At 43.2% G+C, this 17,633-nt stretch overlaps 2 protein-coding genes across 4 annotated transcripts in view; both read left to right on the plus strand.

The window, feature by feature from the left end:
- ACAP2 (ArfGAP with coiled-coil, ankyrin repeat and PH domains 2) overlaps positions 1 to 8,971 on the plus strand; it is a 60,262-nt gene extending 51,291 nt beyond the window's left edge. The window contains exons 17-24 of one of the 3 annotated variants that reach the window (XR_009487669.1): positions 452 to 636; positions 1,461 to 1,553; positions 2,768 to 2,955; positions 3,282 to 3,391; positions 3,763 to 3,873; positions 4,103 to 4,164; positions 5,061 to 5,207; positions 8,086 to 8,971. Coding sequence is in view for 2 of the 3 variants with exons in the window: in XM_059855440.1 (XP_059711423.1) it covers positions 452 to 636; positions 1,461 to 1,553; positions 2,768 to 2,955; positions 3,282 to 3,391; positions 3,763 to 3,873; positions 4,103 to 4,164; positions 8,086 to 8,189 (853 nt within the window). In the remaining variant the exon portion in view is untranslated. The remainder of the gene's footprint in view (positions 1 to 451; positions 637 to 1,460; positions 1,554 to 2,767; positions 2,956 to 3,281; positions 3,392 to 3,762; positions 3,874 to 4,102; positions 4,165 to 5,060; positions 5,208 to 8,085) is intronic. The other 2 variants (XM_059855440.1, XM_059855441.1) reach the window with 2 other exon arrangements.
- Positions 8,972 to 12,682: 3,711 nt separating this feature from the next.
- Positions 12,683 to 17,633, plus strand: part of XXYLT1 (xyloside xylosyltransferase 1) — a 32,589-nt gene continuing 27,638 nt past the window's right edge. Inside the window, exon 1 of the mRNA XM_059855442.1 lies at positions 12,683 to 13,093. Coding sequence (XP_059711425.1) covers positions 12,698 to 13,093 — 396 coding nt within the window. The 5' untranslated portion in view covers positions 12,683 to 12,697. The remainder of the gene's footprint in view (positions 13,094 to 17,633) is intronic.

Here is a 17,633-nt window from a genome sequence, read left to right on the forward strand (position 1 = left end):
TGCCTACCTAGGGCTTGTTATTGTTTTCTTGTGTAACCTTAATGTTCCTGTAACAAATGCTGCAATTTATATTTATGCAAGAAACTAAATATCTGTTTATTTTTAGGTTATTAACAATGTAAACATGTATAAAGGTTTAATACAGGTAACATAGAATAACTAATGCTTATTTCTTCCACATACCACTTTCCAAAGTCTCTGTCTGAAAGTATATACATGTTTGTGAACTTAACAAAATTACTTTATTTTGAGCCTTATGCAAAATTTAATCATGAATCCAGAAAGTGACAGTGTGCTTTGCATCTTTCTGACAATGTGCTATGGGTGTGTCTTGTGTGCAATACCAAGCTATGGTTTTGGTTACTGACTTTAGTACAAAATAGGTATTAATTTAATACGTGAAAATACTAAAATATTAGCTTACTAACTCCAGGAATTTTGTATATGACAGGCAGGAGAAGGAGGCATACATCAGAGCAAAATATGTGGAAAGGAAGTTTGTAGAGAAGCAAGCTTCATCAGTACCTCTGCCTGAGCCTGGAACAAAAGTTTTGCCTCCAAGTCAGGAAGAGAAAAGGCACAGTGGCCCTGAAAAATCCCTTTTGGCAGGGGAACAAGGTGCAGCATCCCAAAAAGGTATTTACACACTTCTCTCCTTAGCTGTATTGCCCATATTCTTTTTAAGGTAACATATTTTTATATTAATTGACTTCTGCCTCGTGCAGAGACTATGGAATCTGTTTTTTTAAGGGGCTGTAGCCTAGTGTAGAGTGTAGGGAAGAAAAGACTTCTTCAGAGATGTGCTTTTTTACGCGGGGAAGGATTTGGAATGGGGATGCTTATAACTCAGAATCATATTAACCACCTTCTCTCCTTGGTATTTTCATCCTCTTGGTTTTTCCAATAACGTTCTCTCCTGCCCTGTCACTTCCTTACTGCCTGCTTTGTGCTTTGCTAACCTGCATGTCCCAGCGGTTGCTGTAAGTAGCGACGAGGCGAGGCGGGAGTCTCTGTTCTGTCCTGATGAGCTTGATTCACTCTTCTCCTACTTTGATACCTCTTCAAAACTCCGTAGTAGTAAGTACTACAGCTGTGGCGCGTTCAGTGTTTGCACTTGTGATCCATGGTGTGTTGTGGCCATTCCCTGCTTCTATCTGTTGTCTCCAGGCTGCTGCATTGCTTAATATTTTCATGAAATAATTTAAGCTTTTTTACTTATCCTGATTTTTTTTCATTTCTAGTTGTCTTTGACATTTTTTATCATTATTGTAAATGTTACGATTACAAAATGTGACTTCATGTTTTTCTATGGATGCATTAAGAATATTGAACAAGAACAAGCCATTTTTTAAAAGTTATGTTCAGGACCAAGTATAAGAGCTTGCTTTATTATCATGTTATCTGTGAGGAGCAGGTAGCTTCAGCTCTGCATAGTAATTGCAGTTTCTCCCCCAAAACAGTCCGAAGCAGTGACAGTGGGATCCAGCCGAGCACTGATGACAGCAGAGAACACCTTGCCTCTACTATATCAGCCAACAGTTTGTATGAACCAGGTGTGTTAGGCTTTGCACTGTAAGATGAAAATTTAATCACTTGGCAGCAGGTTTTTTTTTTGTAAAAAAGATTAATACCAGGTGGTACAATTCATGTCTGCTATCCTGGTTGAACTGCTTTTGGCAAGGGTAAAATTTGCCTGAGGGATCTTTCTTTTGGCCCTGCTACCAAAAATGACATTTAATCCTTCTAAATGGGTTCAAAGAACTGTGTTTTTTTCCAGTCAGATGAGGCTGATCCCAAATGCATGATCCATTTATAAATAAATAAATCCACAGAGATAGAATTCCTCTTGAGTCACAGATAGTAGGCTTTTATGTGTTATTTGTGCATTCTTGCTTAATTTTTCTGTTTCTTATTTTTTTGGAATTGACCAAGTCTTTAAACATCATTCCTTCAACTCAGAAGTTCTGTAAGTTAATGAAGGAAATTATTTGCTAATTTTAGCATGCTGTTCTGACAGCTATATTGAGTATGGGTTCTCAAAATTTCCAAAACATTTCTTTATAAGACAGACCTATTCTTCTATATGAAAACACTCTTTTAAGGTATATTTTAAATCCAGAAGTTCACAGATGTTATTGCAGACAGGCAGCATGTGGCTTGGATCTTTTTTGATTATGTTGTAGAAATATTTATGATGCTGTAACTCACAAAAGTTTCTATGTAGCAACATCTTTATCTCCCAGGCTTCACTCCATATAACCTTTACTGAGATGAAGAGAAAGACTGTGCTTTAGTCCAAAAGATTATAGTCACAACAAGTAATTGGTAAATGACAATGGTGTCTGTTAACAAAAATTAGGTCAGAACAGTAATAGCCTTATACTCAGGTGTTTCAGATAAAGATATATTTGTATGATTACATCTTTGCAGAAAATTAGTTTTATTAATGTCTTGCAGTTTACAGTAAAACACACTCCAGACCTTAATTTCTTAGAAATTACATGGAATATGTAGATTGAAGTATATACACATGTGCCAGTAATGTGGAGAGAATGTTTTCTGTGCAGTAATAGTTCTGTGAAGAGACTGTGCCTGAATACTGGAGCTAAAGGCATTTGTGAATTCCCCTGGCAGAATGGGTCAACAATACATAGCATTCTGCAAAAGCTGAGCTACCTATTGCCAGAGAAATGATGTTTTGATCAGAATTCCAAGAGGTACCTTGTTAAAACAGGAATAAAGTAAGCAATTCTTTTTTTCTTTTCAGAAGGAGACAAGCAAGAGTCTCCAGTGTTCTGTGACTCCAAGCAGCCTAGTCCAGGATTGCAGTTGTATCAAGCTGCCTTTGAGAAAAATCTTCCTCACATGGCAGAAGCATTGGCTCATGGAGCTGAAGTAAACTGGGTCAACGTGGAAGAAAACAAAGCCACACCACTCATTCAGGCAGTGAGAGGGGTATGTGATGTACAGCACTGGTGGTGGGGGAGGAGAGCAAGGGTAATAATGATATTTCTGTGTCACTGTTCCTTTTGAGCTGTTTGCTTCCCTAATGAATGATAATGTGATGCTGAAGTTATGCTTACAGTGTTCTTTTAGAGTTGTTTCTGAAATATTTTTTCCTGTTAATGCTTTGTTTGGAATTCTATGTCTAGTAGTGTTTAAAGTTGGAAGCATCTTCCTTAGTTTCCTTTACTGGGTGGCTCAGTGGTGAGAAGGCAGAAGAGGTTTGGTTTGATTCTAGAGATCTGGTGCTGAGTGGTTTCTTTGTTTTTATTCCATAGGGTTCATTGGTTACTTGTGAATTTTTGCTGCAGAATGGGGCCAACGTGAACATCCGAGACATGAAAGGAAGGGGGCCCCTGCACCATGCCACAGTTCTGGGACACACTGGGTAACTCACTGCCCCATGATTTGTACATGCCCATCCTTTACTGTAGTTGTTCATGGGAAGCTTCTTCATTGCCCCAGATATTCTGATATTTTAATGCTATTTCAGGTGATGCAAGTTTTTCTTAAGCTCTGGTTCTGAGAGAGGAAATAGTATTTTGATTTGTCAGTCTCATCCACTAGCAAAATATACATGTTTTCTAATGTGGATTAAATAAATGGTTTGCTTACTACTCTGCTAACATGTTCTAGAGGAACTGCACTATTTTGGTAAATATGAGACTTTTGGTGATTTAATCTAAATCATCAAAATGATTTTATTAGCCTTTTTCCTTTATTGTCAAAAGTATTCTTCAATGGTTTTTTTCTAAACAGACAAGTGTGCTTATTCCTAAAACGAGGAGCAAACCAGCATGCCACTGATGAAGATGGGAAAGATCCATTGAGTATAGCAGTGGAAGCTGCAAATGCAGATATTGTTACACTGTAAGTTGTACATTCTGTTTTCTGACTTGATAACTTAGATTTTGCTATTCTGTTTCAAGTTTAAAATAAATTAAATGTCGAAATTCCTGTATGTAAAAAGAGGGGGAACAAAGGAAAAATCAAAGTACTGTATCTGTAGATGACCTCTCTGATGTGAGATTCAGGAGAGCATTGTAGTCCTTTTTATGCTTTAAAGATGACATTGTTTCTTTTGTTTTCTGGATGGCAGGTTGCGTTTAGCAAGGATGAATGAAGAAATGCGTGAATCAGAAGGACTCTATGGGCAGCCAGGTCAATACTCTTCTAATAACCACACTGAAATGCAGTATAAGAAGTGTATACAGGAATTTATCAGTTTACAGTTAGATTCTTAGTGTCTGAGGGAGATTTAAGATTGCTTCATACAATAGTGTTTTTTACAAACCAACACATTCTAAAGCTTCATTGAAATTCAGTGGTGTGACTTTGTCAGAGTACTTAGGGAACCTAAAAGGAGACTGTTTAAAGAGCATCATTATAGCAGTGTGTTACTACAGCCATGACCACCCTGTTTTGCTGGTAGTTGTCCACAATTTTCTCCTATTGCTGTTCCTTTGACATTTGTGTCATGTTAGGATTTACCTGACATTATTCGGTAGCAGCTTTCTGACTCAGCTTGCTTAGAGACTTGAAGAGTTCATCTTATTCCAGGACACCATTCTCCTTCCTGTGGAATGGTCCCCTTTTTCTTTTTTTAAGAAAAAAAAACCTTGCACACCAATGTAAAAAATGTACATGAAATATTTCAAACTGCCTCCAGACAAAAATAGGAAAGTATTATTTCCTTAAATTTTATTTAAAAATATTTTTATTTGTTAAGATACTAATAAGAAACAAAGCAGTCATTCTTAAGTATGTATTTTTGTATGCAGAGTTTCTTTCTGTTTGGTTAAAAAACAAATAGAAACTGGCAGATACTTGAGCCAACTCCAGCAGGAAAGTAACAAATTATATTTAATGCATATGTGCAACTTTATTCTCAGGCACTCAGACCTAATTTACACCATGTTCTGATGTGATATTTGCTTCCATAGGAAGGTAATTTCATATCATGCAAGTACCAATAATGAAGGCACACTTGATTATGAAGTTAGCTAAAAACACCCTGCTGTTCCTGGCAGAAGTGAAAAGTCAACCTTATTTTTCAGGTTGAGTGCCGAGTACTCTCAGTTGACTCCTATAAAGCCCTTATGTGTTTTCCACTGAGGAACTGGGCAGGGGGCATGTTACCAAATTGGAGCAGTAGAATCTAGAGGCTGCAGCTGATGCAATCTGATCCTGACACTTTACAGCTGGTAAGATGAGATTGACAGTGAAGAGTAGATTTACCTCAACAGGCAGAGCTTGCCAAAAATCAGGGAGAGGCTTTCATTAGAATAACTTCTGAAATTAATGCCACAAGCTGGAGCAGAGTCCTAGCCAGAGAACTTACTGTCTTTGGATAGCACAGATCTGCCCCCTTCACTCTGGTGCTTGGTGCAGTTTCTTTTAAAAGTTGGAGTCAATATTTGAGTGTTTTGAATATTTTCATCTGCTATAGAAGGGTTGTGTCAGTGTAAGCACAGAACCTGTCTGCTGTCACAAGGTGTCACAGCTTTCTGTGGTTTTAAGGGATACAGGTCTTTTTCACTCCTTATTCATGTTAAATTATCTGCCCTGCCCTTACTTTAGAACTCCAGTGTTCCGAAATGATAATTCTAGAAGAAAATAGGGATTTTCAAGACAATTGTATATTTGCTGGTAGTTGTCTGAGGGTAAATATCACTATATGAGTTTGCTGTCATCAGAGTTAAGCCAACTGCCTACTTCTCAGCTCTAGCAATGCAGCTGATAAACAATTGCTCACGTAGCTAATGGCATCAATATTTATAATTTAAGTATATATGGCTGGTTTGAGCTACTGAGTGAACGAATATATTGCTTTGCAAGGTACAGTTGGTCTTCCACAACATTCCTGGAATGGGAACTAGCTGAAACCAGCTTTAAAAAGTTATTTCTGGTGGTAGAAGCCATATGCACCTTAGTGCTGTTTCTGTATAATACTTGAGTGCTCATCTCCTGGTGCTACAGTACATCTTGCTAACTCTTTGATATTAGCATTGCTACTTTTTCTTCCTACCTTTTCTTGAATGTATGATGTGTGCCTTTTGAGTTACTCTGGTGTGAAATGGTAAAGCAGTGTTACAGTAATTTTGTACATATAATCTGCACTTTAGGGAAAACATTGCTTGGAAAGGGAACTTCCAGAATTCAATTTTAAAGTAGAATTTTAAAATTATAAGGTTTACAGTATTAAGCATATAAATGCAACGTACAAACTAAAGGGGCACTTTATTTTAGTCTATTTTTGTATGTAATATTTTTGTTATGTAATAGAGACAAAGCCAGAACCACAATATAGGTTTCAAAAATAGCTTTTTCTTCTTTCAAGTTAATTTGAAAGAACCAAGTGTGGCAACTTGAACTGCAGTTCTTGTTCACCAGTGGAATCCACTTCTGTATTAAAAGCATAATTACTTTTATCACAGAAGCCTAATTCTGCTTTTGCCCTTCATAGCTATTCTTTTGGTGAATGTTACAGCTCCATTCTGTGCTGGTCTCCCAGAGCAAGAAGTTCTCACAAGCTGTTACAGTAAAACCTGTCCTGTGCCTGCTTCATCTCTAGAACACAGAATCACTGAATGGTTTGGGTTGGAAGGGACCTTAAAGATCATCTAGTTCCAACCCCCCTGCCAGGGGCAGGGACACCATACTTGAAATTAAATCTGAAAAACAAAAGGGAATTTCTCTAGAACTGACCTTTCCTAGTAGAGCAGTATTGAATGTATTCATCTTTTAAAGTCTGGGAAGAATTATGTTACTGGCCTGTTAAATATTTCTGGAAGGTCAGTTATTATTTGTGAAAGTGTGTTTAAAAGAATGGAGTCTCATCTCCAAAAGAATGATAGCTTTAACATTGCAAATGTGCATTAAAAAATTTAAAAACAAAACAATATAACTTTTCCCAGTAGTACAAACTTTTAAGCACAAAACCAACCATTCTTTTTTTCCACAATCGTGTTAGAGAAAAAAAAAATCTTCATATTCGACATACACATTGAGAGAGATTTTGGGTTGATTTCTTTGTCATGCTATTAATCAAGCTGTCAGCAAGAAACAGTAGTGCTGGGATCTTGTGTCCTGTGTGGCCATCTGTGTTGGGAAGACTCTAAAATTTGGATGACTACATAGCTCCTGACCCAACCCAGTGTTTGATGTATTTAATTCCTTTTGAAGACGAAAGGGTATGGTTAGTGTTTTAAAACAGAACTTGAGCTCAAGGCCCAAAATGCTCCAATAGATGAAAGAATGTGAAAATGAATGAAAAAATGTCCATTTTAAAGTGGCAAAAGAATGACTTGGCAATGACTCAAGAAGTAATCAGTCCTGAATGTGTTTTCCTGTGTAGACAGGGAGGGGAAAGAACATATTTTGGAATATGTTCTAGTAGTGGGGTTGTGTTTAGGCTCAAAGGGTAAAGATTTAAAAAAAAAAAAAAAAAAGATTTTTAGGGGAAGTATCATTGTTCTTAGAGATCAAACTGAAAAATGTAATGAAAGATGTAGATGAAATGAATGTATAAATTTTATTTTTGCTGAAGTAATAGACAAAAGTAATTTATGAACAATAATTTATCTACTTAAGATTGCTTTTTTAATATTTATATATTATTGTTTGCTGATTGTTTCTTTCGTGGAAAATTCTGTTTGGCTGTAAGAATTCTGATCTGTTTCCAAGTAAATCTTTATTTATGCCATCATTCTTTTTTTCTGTAGAGAATCTTGGTTAGCAGTTCCTTGCAAAAACAAGGATTTTATTCTTTAATGGCTAATAAATATTCTTTTCTTTTTAAGTTGCTTTAAAGTGCTTTAACTTTTCCTTTCTAACTCTGAACTTTCCTCTGTGTGGCTGCCTGTGAGGTACTATTTCAGGTATAGTTTGGCTTTGTTTAATTTGCTTCTACAGAACATGCATGCAAGTAACCAGTCCCTCAGAGTTCACATCAGCATCACTCCATCTAGAAGCAGTATTCATACATGAATTAAGTGTTGCACAGTAGGGCATTTGTGCAGTGGTGGGTGATGTTGACTATTACAAATGTTTAAAACTGGTTCTCTTTTCTTTTCTACCTAGGAGATGAAATTTATCAGGACATTTTTCGTGATTTTTCTCAAATGGCATCAAATAATCCAGAGAAGTTAAACCGCTTCCAGCAGTCAGATTCCCAGAAGTCTTAAGTGTCAAGAAGGAAAAGAACCTGAAGCTTATAGTGCAAGTCTTTTTTTACTTTAACAGAATGAATTGTATGCATTTTGTTAGATAGTTTGGATAAAATGACCACTCCAATGTAGCTTTAGATTGTGGTAGCTGGGGAAGTGTATGAGTTGGTTTATGTTCTCCAGTACATATACCTCAGCAGCTGAAGATGTTTCAAGCCCCTGAGTCCCTGCTAGCTGAGTGTAAAGCAGCCCCTGCTCCATGGCCAGCGTTTGCAGCTCGCACTCAGGGCTGGCAGAGCCCGGCTGGAGCGCCGCGGGCTCCGGCTGCAGGGTGCTCACAGCGGCTCTGCTGCCCAGGGCCATCACTGTCATCTGTCCCCCTGTCACCATAAAGAATGTGCCTCTGACAAGAAGGTCTGGGTTGCATTTTCTGGGACTGTTTGGAAGGGAATTTGGGCAATGATTTACTGAGTTGTCCTTCCATTTGTGGGACTGCAGCTCAACCGATTCTCTTGTTCCTGCAGTGACTCTGGTTAGAGGTAGGCTATTCTTCACAGATAGCTCCTGCTCTTTTGCAAGCTCTTTCACAGTGGAAGCTCTAGCACCAGGCTGGCCTTTATGCTGGTGACTGCAGGTCAGTCACAAAGGGATATATCCTGAGGACCAAATTCCTAAGAGCAGTCCATTTTCCTTTTTTTTTTTCTTTTCCTCTTAAATTAAACTTTCAGTGCAGCAAGTATCCTTCTAAATGAGCATGTGGAACCTTTCATGAAAAATAAACTTAATCCTTTTGGACGTGATGTGGGGTTTGTTTGTAGTATTTTGACATGAAAACTTGAAATTTGAGACATGAAAGTAAATATTGAGCCAACAAAGTTTGTGTGGAATAGTTGTACAAAGGCTATTTCTGCTTTTTTGCTGTTCTCACTACCAGCCCCAAGCTCAGTATAGAAGTCTTATGTCTTGCAGCCACTCTAAGTTTAGGGCAACCAATCCCTTCTATCAGGAAGCAGTAGCCCTTGTATGATTTGCAATGATGTGTATGTTTGTGTGTTGTCTAAACTAAGATGAGCACAGGAAAAACTAGAATTTCAGTGCACATTTCTGTCAAGTAATGAATGAGTTCAGTCTCCAACTGTGTTGTGAGGGCATCAAGACATTTGCTTAATGCAGTAGTGAGCCCCACTCTGCCCTTGTGCATGTATAAATGGTATCTCAAGATATATCCTTATATATCAGGTTATTTATACCTAGATAATAATCCTCCTAAACCTCAAACCAGCAGATGCAATTCTTTATCCTCTATTTGTGTACCCTGTGGAGACAGCTTAAGCAGAGTTTTTAGGTGACATAGTATCAATGTGAGTTTTCAGTAATCCTAATAGCTGTGGCATTGTTAACTTGCTGTTTAAGTGTATTTAGGAAATGAATTGGCTTTTCTCCATGGAAAGATAAGCAAAACTGGAATAAACCAAATTGAAATCTGTAAACTATGGTAAAGTTAAACTTTCTGGCATGTTAGGTTTTAAGAAGATATTTCAAACATTTATAATTTTGCATCAAATGTGTAATAGTCTGCATATTATTATTGCTACAAAATTAGTAGTGTTGTAGAATTGTCCAGTGGATTTTATTTCCAAGCAGAATAATCTTACAAGACAGTTCATGCTTTGTATGTGGTCTGATTATGGTAGGAAAAGCAGATTCTGCCCATTTGAAGTGCCCATTTAGTCTGAATAATAAGAAACTTAAGGAAATCACCTGTAAACAGTAATTTTTAGTAAGTTGGTTTTTAAATAGATGCCTATGAAATTATAACATTCTTCCTAATCAGCAGTATTTATCAGCAAATGGGTGTTTTAGTAGATCTTAGAGAAAGTAAGATTCCTGGTGTACAGATGGGACAATGTAAGATATGACTGCATAATATACACTTTAGACAGTTTTTTCTAAATGTTTGTCTTTCCCAGCCTGGCTGGTAGGCAGTGTAGTGTGATTGGCTGGAATGTAAAGCTGCCTAAAGCTTAGTGGCATAATTGCTTCTCAGTCCAGGCTGCTGGAGAACAGGTCTGAGAGATTTATTTCAAATCTTCACTGGTGACTTCCTCTCTGGCCACAAAACCTCTGTGACAAATTCTGCAGGATGATTTCTCTAGACTGAGAAGTTGCTTCCCTGTAGCTCTACATGTCCATGTGTTGTGTTCCTGACTCTCATCTGTCTGGGAAGCAGTGTCAGTCTGTCTGTGCTAAAGGATGAATCCCACCTGACTGACAGGTGATGTGACTTGTCAGGAGCTCTGGAGTTTTAATGGATTAGGGAGTAGGTGTGTCACTTGTGATCCTCAGCCTTGTTTCCCTGTCCTTTTGGGTATGATAGGATGCCCAGTATAAACTGAACTCAGTTAAAGCCTTTTTCAGGTCAGGGGTAATGGTAACATGTTGCTTATCAGCAGAAGTGAATGCACCATCAAGTTTGATGGCTCAGTCTCACCAGGCTCTGGCAGGCTCCGTGCTCCAGGGCCTCTGTGACTCAGAGGATTCAGCCCTCAGTAGTGTCATTATCACCACAGCTCTGAAGATCTGGATTCCATATCGAGTTTTGACTCATATTAATATTCTGCTCAGTAATATTAGGAAGCTTCCACTTATATTACAAAGGGAATCTAAGTGGAATAGTAGACAGTAAGGTTCCATTGTAGGTTAACATCTTGTACTTTGTACCAGGCAATGGGAAGGTTCAATTCTAGTTTATGTTTCTCTGTAGGTGTGAAATATAGTAGTGAGGGACAAAGCAGAAGATTCCTAATACATTTTAAAACCATCTTTCACACTTTTAGTCATTTTCTATATTAGACAGCCTATTGAAGGATAGTGTAATATCTTTCCTATTTGTAGATCATGTGTTCCAAAAGTCTCTTGGAACTCAACTTACATTCTAATACATCTTGATTTCAGAGGTGTAATGTGTGTTCATTGCATGTTGATTAAATTAGTGTCTGTGGTGGCTCATTAGTGGTATCAACTGTTCATAAGATTTCATGTTTTATGTTAGTCAGTACAGTGCATATAAACCTAAATTTCTGAACGATCATACTGAATTATGCCACTACCTATATTAGACAGTTGGAATTTGTTCATATGAATTTGGGTGAAGGTGAATTTGGATTGCAGAGGTATTTCTGTGCTTTCACAAACAGCCCACATTGCAATCAGACAGATGCGTGTTCCAGGTGCTCATTAGTACATTGTGGACTTCAGCCTCTCTGCCCATTAGGAGCTGATCCAAGAAGTCACTGATATCAGTGGCAGTCTTTCCACTTATTTTGGAGATTTTGGATTGTACCATTTGTGGCTTTTAATGTTACAGTGCTAAAGGATCCTGTATTAATACTGCATTTTTCACTCTGTGGGGTTTTATATTTTACCTGTTTGTATACTGAGCTGAAATAGTTTTAGAAAATGCAACCAGACCTTCCAACTGCTGTCAGCAAATCCCTGTACAAGAGGAAGTTTCTCCTGTTTTGCATTATGACATCAGTACACACATGTCATCCAAATTACTAGGTCTCCTGGATAGAGCATAAACTTTGTAGCGCTAAACTAAAAAGGTGAGAACTAGAACAAGCAGAGGGTTGATGTCATGTTTCCAGGACTTTGGTGCTTCTCTGCAGCCATCTGTTTTAAATTGTGGGTGTTACCTCTGCTGCTTCACCTTGAGAATCTCAAATAACACAGTGACTATGAAACAACCCTTTGATGAAACTGCAAATAATAATATGTAAGTACAAAGGACGTGATATTTTTACAGTGTCAAAAGGACTTAGCTGATTATTCTGATTCTTCAATACACAAAGTATTTTGAGAATCAATTTTTCAGGCTACAATCTCTGCCCCATTCATTATGGACACTTTTTCCCAAGTTAGAGTTCATGGTTTGTGCATTCTGACAGTCAACATGCCTTGCTCCTGTGCTTACACAAAGGCACAGTTTTAAAACAGGGACAACTCTGGAGAGGCACTACTGGGGAAAAGGATGAGTGTACCACTTTGGTATATACCCTTTCATATCCTTGCTTTATCTTTCTGCATACAGTATTTTCTTGTTTCTCTTCCCATGGAAGGAGATGACAGAGGAGGAAAAATTCCACTCACTTTTCTGTTCACTTAGGCTCTCTGTTAGGAGCCTAAGTTTTCCATGTTTTGACAGAAATCGCCATGAAATCATCATTTCCTCCAGCAGAGACGTTACTTTCTCGGAAGTAATGAACTTTTTTTTTTTTTTTCTCCGTACGTTCCTCTGTACTCGGTGTTTTTTAAGCATTCCAGCAGTAAAATGTAAAAAACCCTTCCCCCCCTTTAGCTGTAATTGTACAGACTGTATACTCCGCCCTCCTTCGCGTTATGTACGGCTGTAGAGTTTGTATCTAAAACTTGACTGTAGCGTGTGTAGTGTGTCATTGTCCAGGGCCGGCCCGGCTGTCCCCGCCCCGCTGCCGGGGCCGGCCCGGGGGCGGTGCCGCCCCGCCATGGCGGCGCTGCGCGGCTCGGCGCGCCGGGGCTGCCTGCGCTGCCCGCAGCCCGCGGCCCTGGCGGCGGCCGCGGCCCTGGCCGTCTGTGCCTTCTACTACCTGGGCGGCGGCGGCGAGACCTTCTCCAGCGCCACCCGCCGCCTGCGCGCCACGCCGCCCGCCCCGGCCGGCCCGGGGCCCCGCGGGCTGCACCTCCTGTTCATGTTCACCAAGGCGGAGCGCAACCCCGCGCTACGCGAGAAGGCGCAGGCGGCGCTGCGCTCGCTGCTGCGGCACGGCCGCCTGGGCGCCGCCGATGTGCTGCACCTCCACCTCGTCACCGAGGGCGCCAGCCGCGACATCGGCCTCGGGCTGCTGCGGGACCTGCTGCGCGGCGCCGCCTTCCGCCACCAGGTGCGCGGGGGGCCGAGGGGCGGGCCGGGCCCGCGGGGAGCGAGCGGGGTCTGCCGGGGTGTCCTGCGGGGTCTTCCCGCGGCACTCTGGGAACAGCGGGCCAGCGGGAAGGAGCTCCCTCAGCCCGCGGCCCATGTGCCGGCTCCCAGCAGAGCGGTTCCATCCCACACTCTGCTGGAGGAGCTCCCGCTGCTCCCCGGTCTCGGGAGTCTTGAGGGGCTTGTTCTGTGTCCCCACCGCTGCTGCCTGCGGGGAGGTGTCCTGATGCAGCCCTGTGATTCTCAGCTGGGACTGGGCAGCAGCGTGGCCTGGGAGCACCTCCGGCACACCACCTGTGCTCGAGAGGAGCAGTTGCTCTAAGCAGTGCTGCTCTCCTGCAGGCCCTGTTGGTCCTACTTTTCAGCATCTCGGCGCAAGGACCACGTGTGTTTGTATCTCGATGGGTTCCCGATTAGGAGAGAAGGTTGGCCTGCTGCTAGTGGCTCTTGAGAGCAGGAATGGAGAGCCTGCAGGGGCTGGAGTGCATCCACGTGCAAATGTTCCTTCTGCCAGGGAAATGATTCTGCCTCCCAAATCCACAGCCAGTGTAAATTATGCAAGGTCAGGCTTTTCTTTTCATTAAATGGGTGTCTGAAAACTTGAGGGCTGTTTAGTTCAGAGATTCCAGGTAACCTGACTCTCCTGTCCTGAGGTGCTGCTGCAGAGCATTGCTTGGAAGTGTCCTCTAGTCCTCCTGTGACTTTTATTGCTCATAAGTCCTGTATTTCATATTAGCTGAATTCTGCTTAGATGAAACTAGAAGTGTAACCTTAACATTTTTCATGCAGACAATTTCCTGGTCAATAAGTCCACCACTGGTTTTCTTTAAACAAGTCCTTTCCTGGTGCTGGCCCTCAGTCAAGTCATGCACCCATGATGGGAGACCCACACTGTGCAGCAGTGCTTGGCTGTCTGGAGGGTGTGCACAGCTCCCTCAGGAGGATTCTTTCACTCCACAGAAGGATGGGCTGACTGCCCCATGATGGTGCAGTGCTGATGTGGTGCCCAGCCCAGGTTTGTGGTATTATGTCTCCTGGAGTGGGAGGATCCCCAGGCCACTCTGTTGCACATCCCTTGCAGCCGCCCACCGCTTTGTGTGGGTGGCTGCCTTACTGCCATCTCCCCCTCTGGGAAACAAACTTCTCAGCAGGCACCCTTGCCAGCCTCATTTCTCCAGAGCAGCTGGAGTTGGAAGCACGAAGTGATTTGTCTGTTGTGGATTGGCCCCTGTCTGTAGGTGCCTGTGGAGTCACAGTGCAACCTGGCTCATGGATCGGTGAGTATGTCTGGCACCAGAACTGGTCTCCTGGCTGTAGGCAGGCAGCATGATCTGGAGGCCTCAGGTGAGGTCTCACTGAGATCTGCTCAGTGGGACAGCTCTTTCCTGACACTCTCTTTCCTGGCAGAGCCTGATGTACCCTGGTTTCACTGGCTAGCCTGTGGTTGCCAGTGTGTTTTGGACTAGTCAATTTCCGTGCTTTTAGTTACATAGCAGAGGCTGTTCTGCTTTTAAAGCATTCAGCCTTGTCTTAATCCTGGTGTGTGCCAGTTTCTGGAATGCCAGTAGGTGACAGCACCTCTTTATTCTTGTTGTAGCCTACCCCCTTCCTCTTCTTTACCAGTGGGAAACTTATGCCTAGCTTGGACTTCTGGTGCTCCTGCTAAAATGTTGAAGATGATTGATCCAGATGCTCAGCTAGCTCCAGCAGTAACCCATTTCTATCCTGAGACTTCTCATTTTCTGCTTCTCCTCTGTTGTGTGCAGAACACTCTCCTGGTTCTTATGCTGTTTTCCTAGCACAGGCCCAGATATAAGGCTTGATAAAGTGCTCAGGGGGCAGCTGGAGCCACTAAGGCTGGACTGATAAAAGACCCTGAACTTTACCTTTTCTTCATGAGGAAGTGATTCAGGCCCAGCTTTTGGAGCTGCCCTTGCCCTCCTATTCTAGCAAAGCTGGGATCAGTTTGCTTCTCTGTTAGAGTGAAGCTCAGAGTCAGACATGGATCGTAACCTTTGGGGAAGGTTGTGGGCAGCTTTTCTCTCTCCCTAAGCAGATTCAGTAACTTTCAAAGTCCTCTGGAGATGGAGGCTGGAGCCCGGGGCCATTGTGCAGAGTGAGGGCAGAGGGGCTCTGGGGTGCAGGCAGTGGGTGTGTGGGAACAGCTTAGGCGCTGGACCCTCCCGGCAGGGCAGGGCTGTTCGGGCGTGGGCCGGCGCTGCGTGGCGTCGCCGCTCCCGTGGCCGTGCAGATGTGGCCCAGATGTGCACCGGGAGCGCAGCCGGGCGGCGGCAGAGGGAGCTCGTGCTCCGCGTGTGCGGCCGGGAGGCGGAGGGAGGGCCCGGCCCGCGGCCGTCCTGCCCGTGCGGGGCCTTGTGACAGCAGTGGCAGAGCGTGAGTCCCGCACACGGGTGGCAGGGGGATCTGTGTAGCCTCTCCCGACCCCCGGCCAGCGGGAGGTGCCCGGCAGCGAGCCTGGCCCAGCCTCGGCCGTCACTGTGCTTACACAGAGCAGCAGCTCGCCCCTTTTCCTGCCGCACCAGGCTGTGTGCTGCAACTCCTCGTGCGATTTTCATCTCTGATTCCATTTTCCTGCCATAACAACACGAACTACGCGTTCGGTTCTCTGCTCATCCTGGTTTCCTGTTCAGATGAGCCCCACGAAGGACGCTGCTGGGGTGGATGTAACTGGGCTGCCATCTGCTTATGGAGACCTGCAAGGATAATCGACGTGGGAAGGAGGGAAAGTTAAAGGAAAAAGAAATGCAAGTTGTTTTTTCTTAGAGAATCACTAGAAAGGGTCTTTCATCAGTGTGGGATGTGTGTTTATAAAACTGTGCTTGCACAGGAAATCCCTAGAACTTTTCTAAATGTCCTCAGCAAACGTGGTCGGATTTAGCTGCAGGGATTTACTAAGAGCTGTTACACAAATAAATAACGAAGTACAAAATTAGCAGCAGATCAACAAGCTGTGCTAAAGTCAGCAATGAGGAGGGAAAATGCCTTCACAGTCCCAGAGAAGCTGCCTGGCCTGTGGCTGCAGGAGCAAAATTCAGCTGCTCAGGAGTTTGCTTTGCAGAAAGACAAAAGAGTGGGCAAAAGACATGTTTTTCCTGTTTTCTTTGGCAGGAGTGGAAAGACAGATGATGCTGTGTCTGGAGTTTCAGGAGTATTTCTCCTATAAGTTTTGTCCACTGGAGCTTGGCAGTGTGCTCACTTCAGAGGTGACTAGAATTGGTTTGGCATTTTTCCCCCTTTATTATGTACTGTACACCTCAGGCTGCCTTTGCTGGAGGCAGAAGGGTGGTTACAGGTGCTGTATTTCTCTTTCATGCTTCTCCAGCCCAGCCAGACCCCAAAGCTGCTCTTGCCAAGCTGGGCTGGGAGCAGAGCATCACGTATCCCTGTGCTGGTGGTACTCAGTTTCTTGAAGAGGCTGTCAGTGCCTCTGCACCTGGAGAGTAGTGGTGGCTTGCTTGTTTGGTCACCTTTGGCCGCTGTCACTATGATGACACAACTGACCATGTAGCTCAGCAGGGCCAGGGTGAGGTGCTGCCTAATGGGAACAGAGTTTCCTCCCCTGCAGTGTCTTGGGGACTGTGCTGTGCTACCCAAAGCCAGGTGTGGCTGCCGATGAGCTCTCCCAATGCACTTTCCTGGAACGTGTTGTTCTTTGTTTTTCCTGCTGTTCTGCTGCAGGCCTTGGATCCGAGCCCAGCAGCCGGGACAGCAGCAGCGGGGCCGCCCCGCCGAGGGATGTGCTGGCCACGGAGCCTGCGCGGGGGCTCCTGCGGCACCCGGCTGATGGCGAGGGCCAGGGTGTTTAGGGTGCCCTCCCCAGGACGGGGCCATAGGACCTCAGCTGTGCCTGTCCTCCAGCACTGCCCTGCCGTGGGCTCAGCCATCCTGGCCAGTGCCAGGACAGGCCATTCAGCTCAGCATGTTCAGTACCATGGTGCCACGAGCACAACTCTGCATCCAGCGAGCTCCACACTGCCGTGAGAGCACGTTGGTCTGAGCAATGCGTTCTGCAAAAAGCTGTGGAAGGAGAAGCTCCAGACTGCTCACTGCCTCAATCTCTGCACCAGCTGAGCACCAGTGGAGCCCCTTGTGCACCCTATGGAGAGGATGGTCATTGCACCAGTGCAGGCTCCAGAGCCGCATTCTTCTCCGAAGCATTTGGCTTGGTTTGGGTTTTTGGTTTTCTTTTAGTTAAAAAAAAAATTAAAAAGCAAGTGCTCTATCCTGCGTGTTTTAAGTATATAGTGCAGGGCCCCATGTTCTTAAGGAGATGAAGTTTTAGGAGGGAAAAGAAGTGAAACTGTAGACCCGTTGAAATAAATAGTTTAGTTTGAAAGCAACCTACAAAGATTGTGGTTTGTGTTCCCTACTGAAGACAGGGCCAGCTTGTGGAAGTTTCTTGGTATCCCTCAAATAAGGGCGATAGGTTCCCCTATACAAAATTCAAGTACTGCTGCAATGCCATGTCCTTGCTGGACTTT

Source organism: Haemorhous mexicanus, chromosome 10 (assembly GCF_027477595.1).
Source record: "Haemorhous mexicanus isolate bHaeMex1 chromosome 10, bHaeMex1.pri, whole genome shotgun sequence".
Classification (NCBI taxonomy): Eukaryota; Metazoa; Chordata; class Aves; order Passeriformes; family Fringillidae; genus Haemorhous; species Haemorhous mexicanus.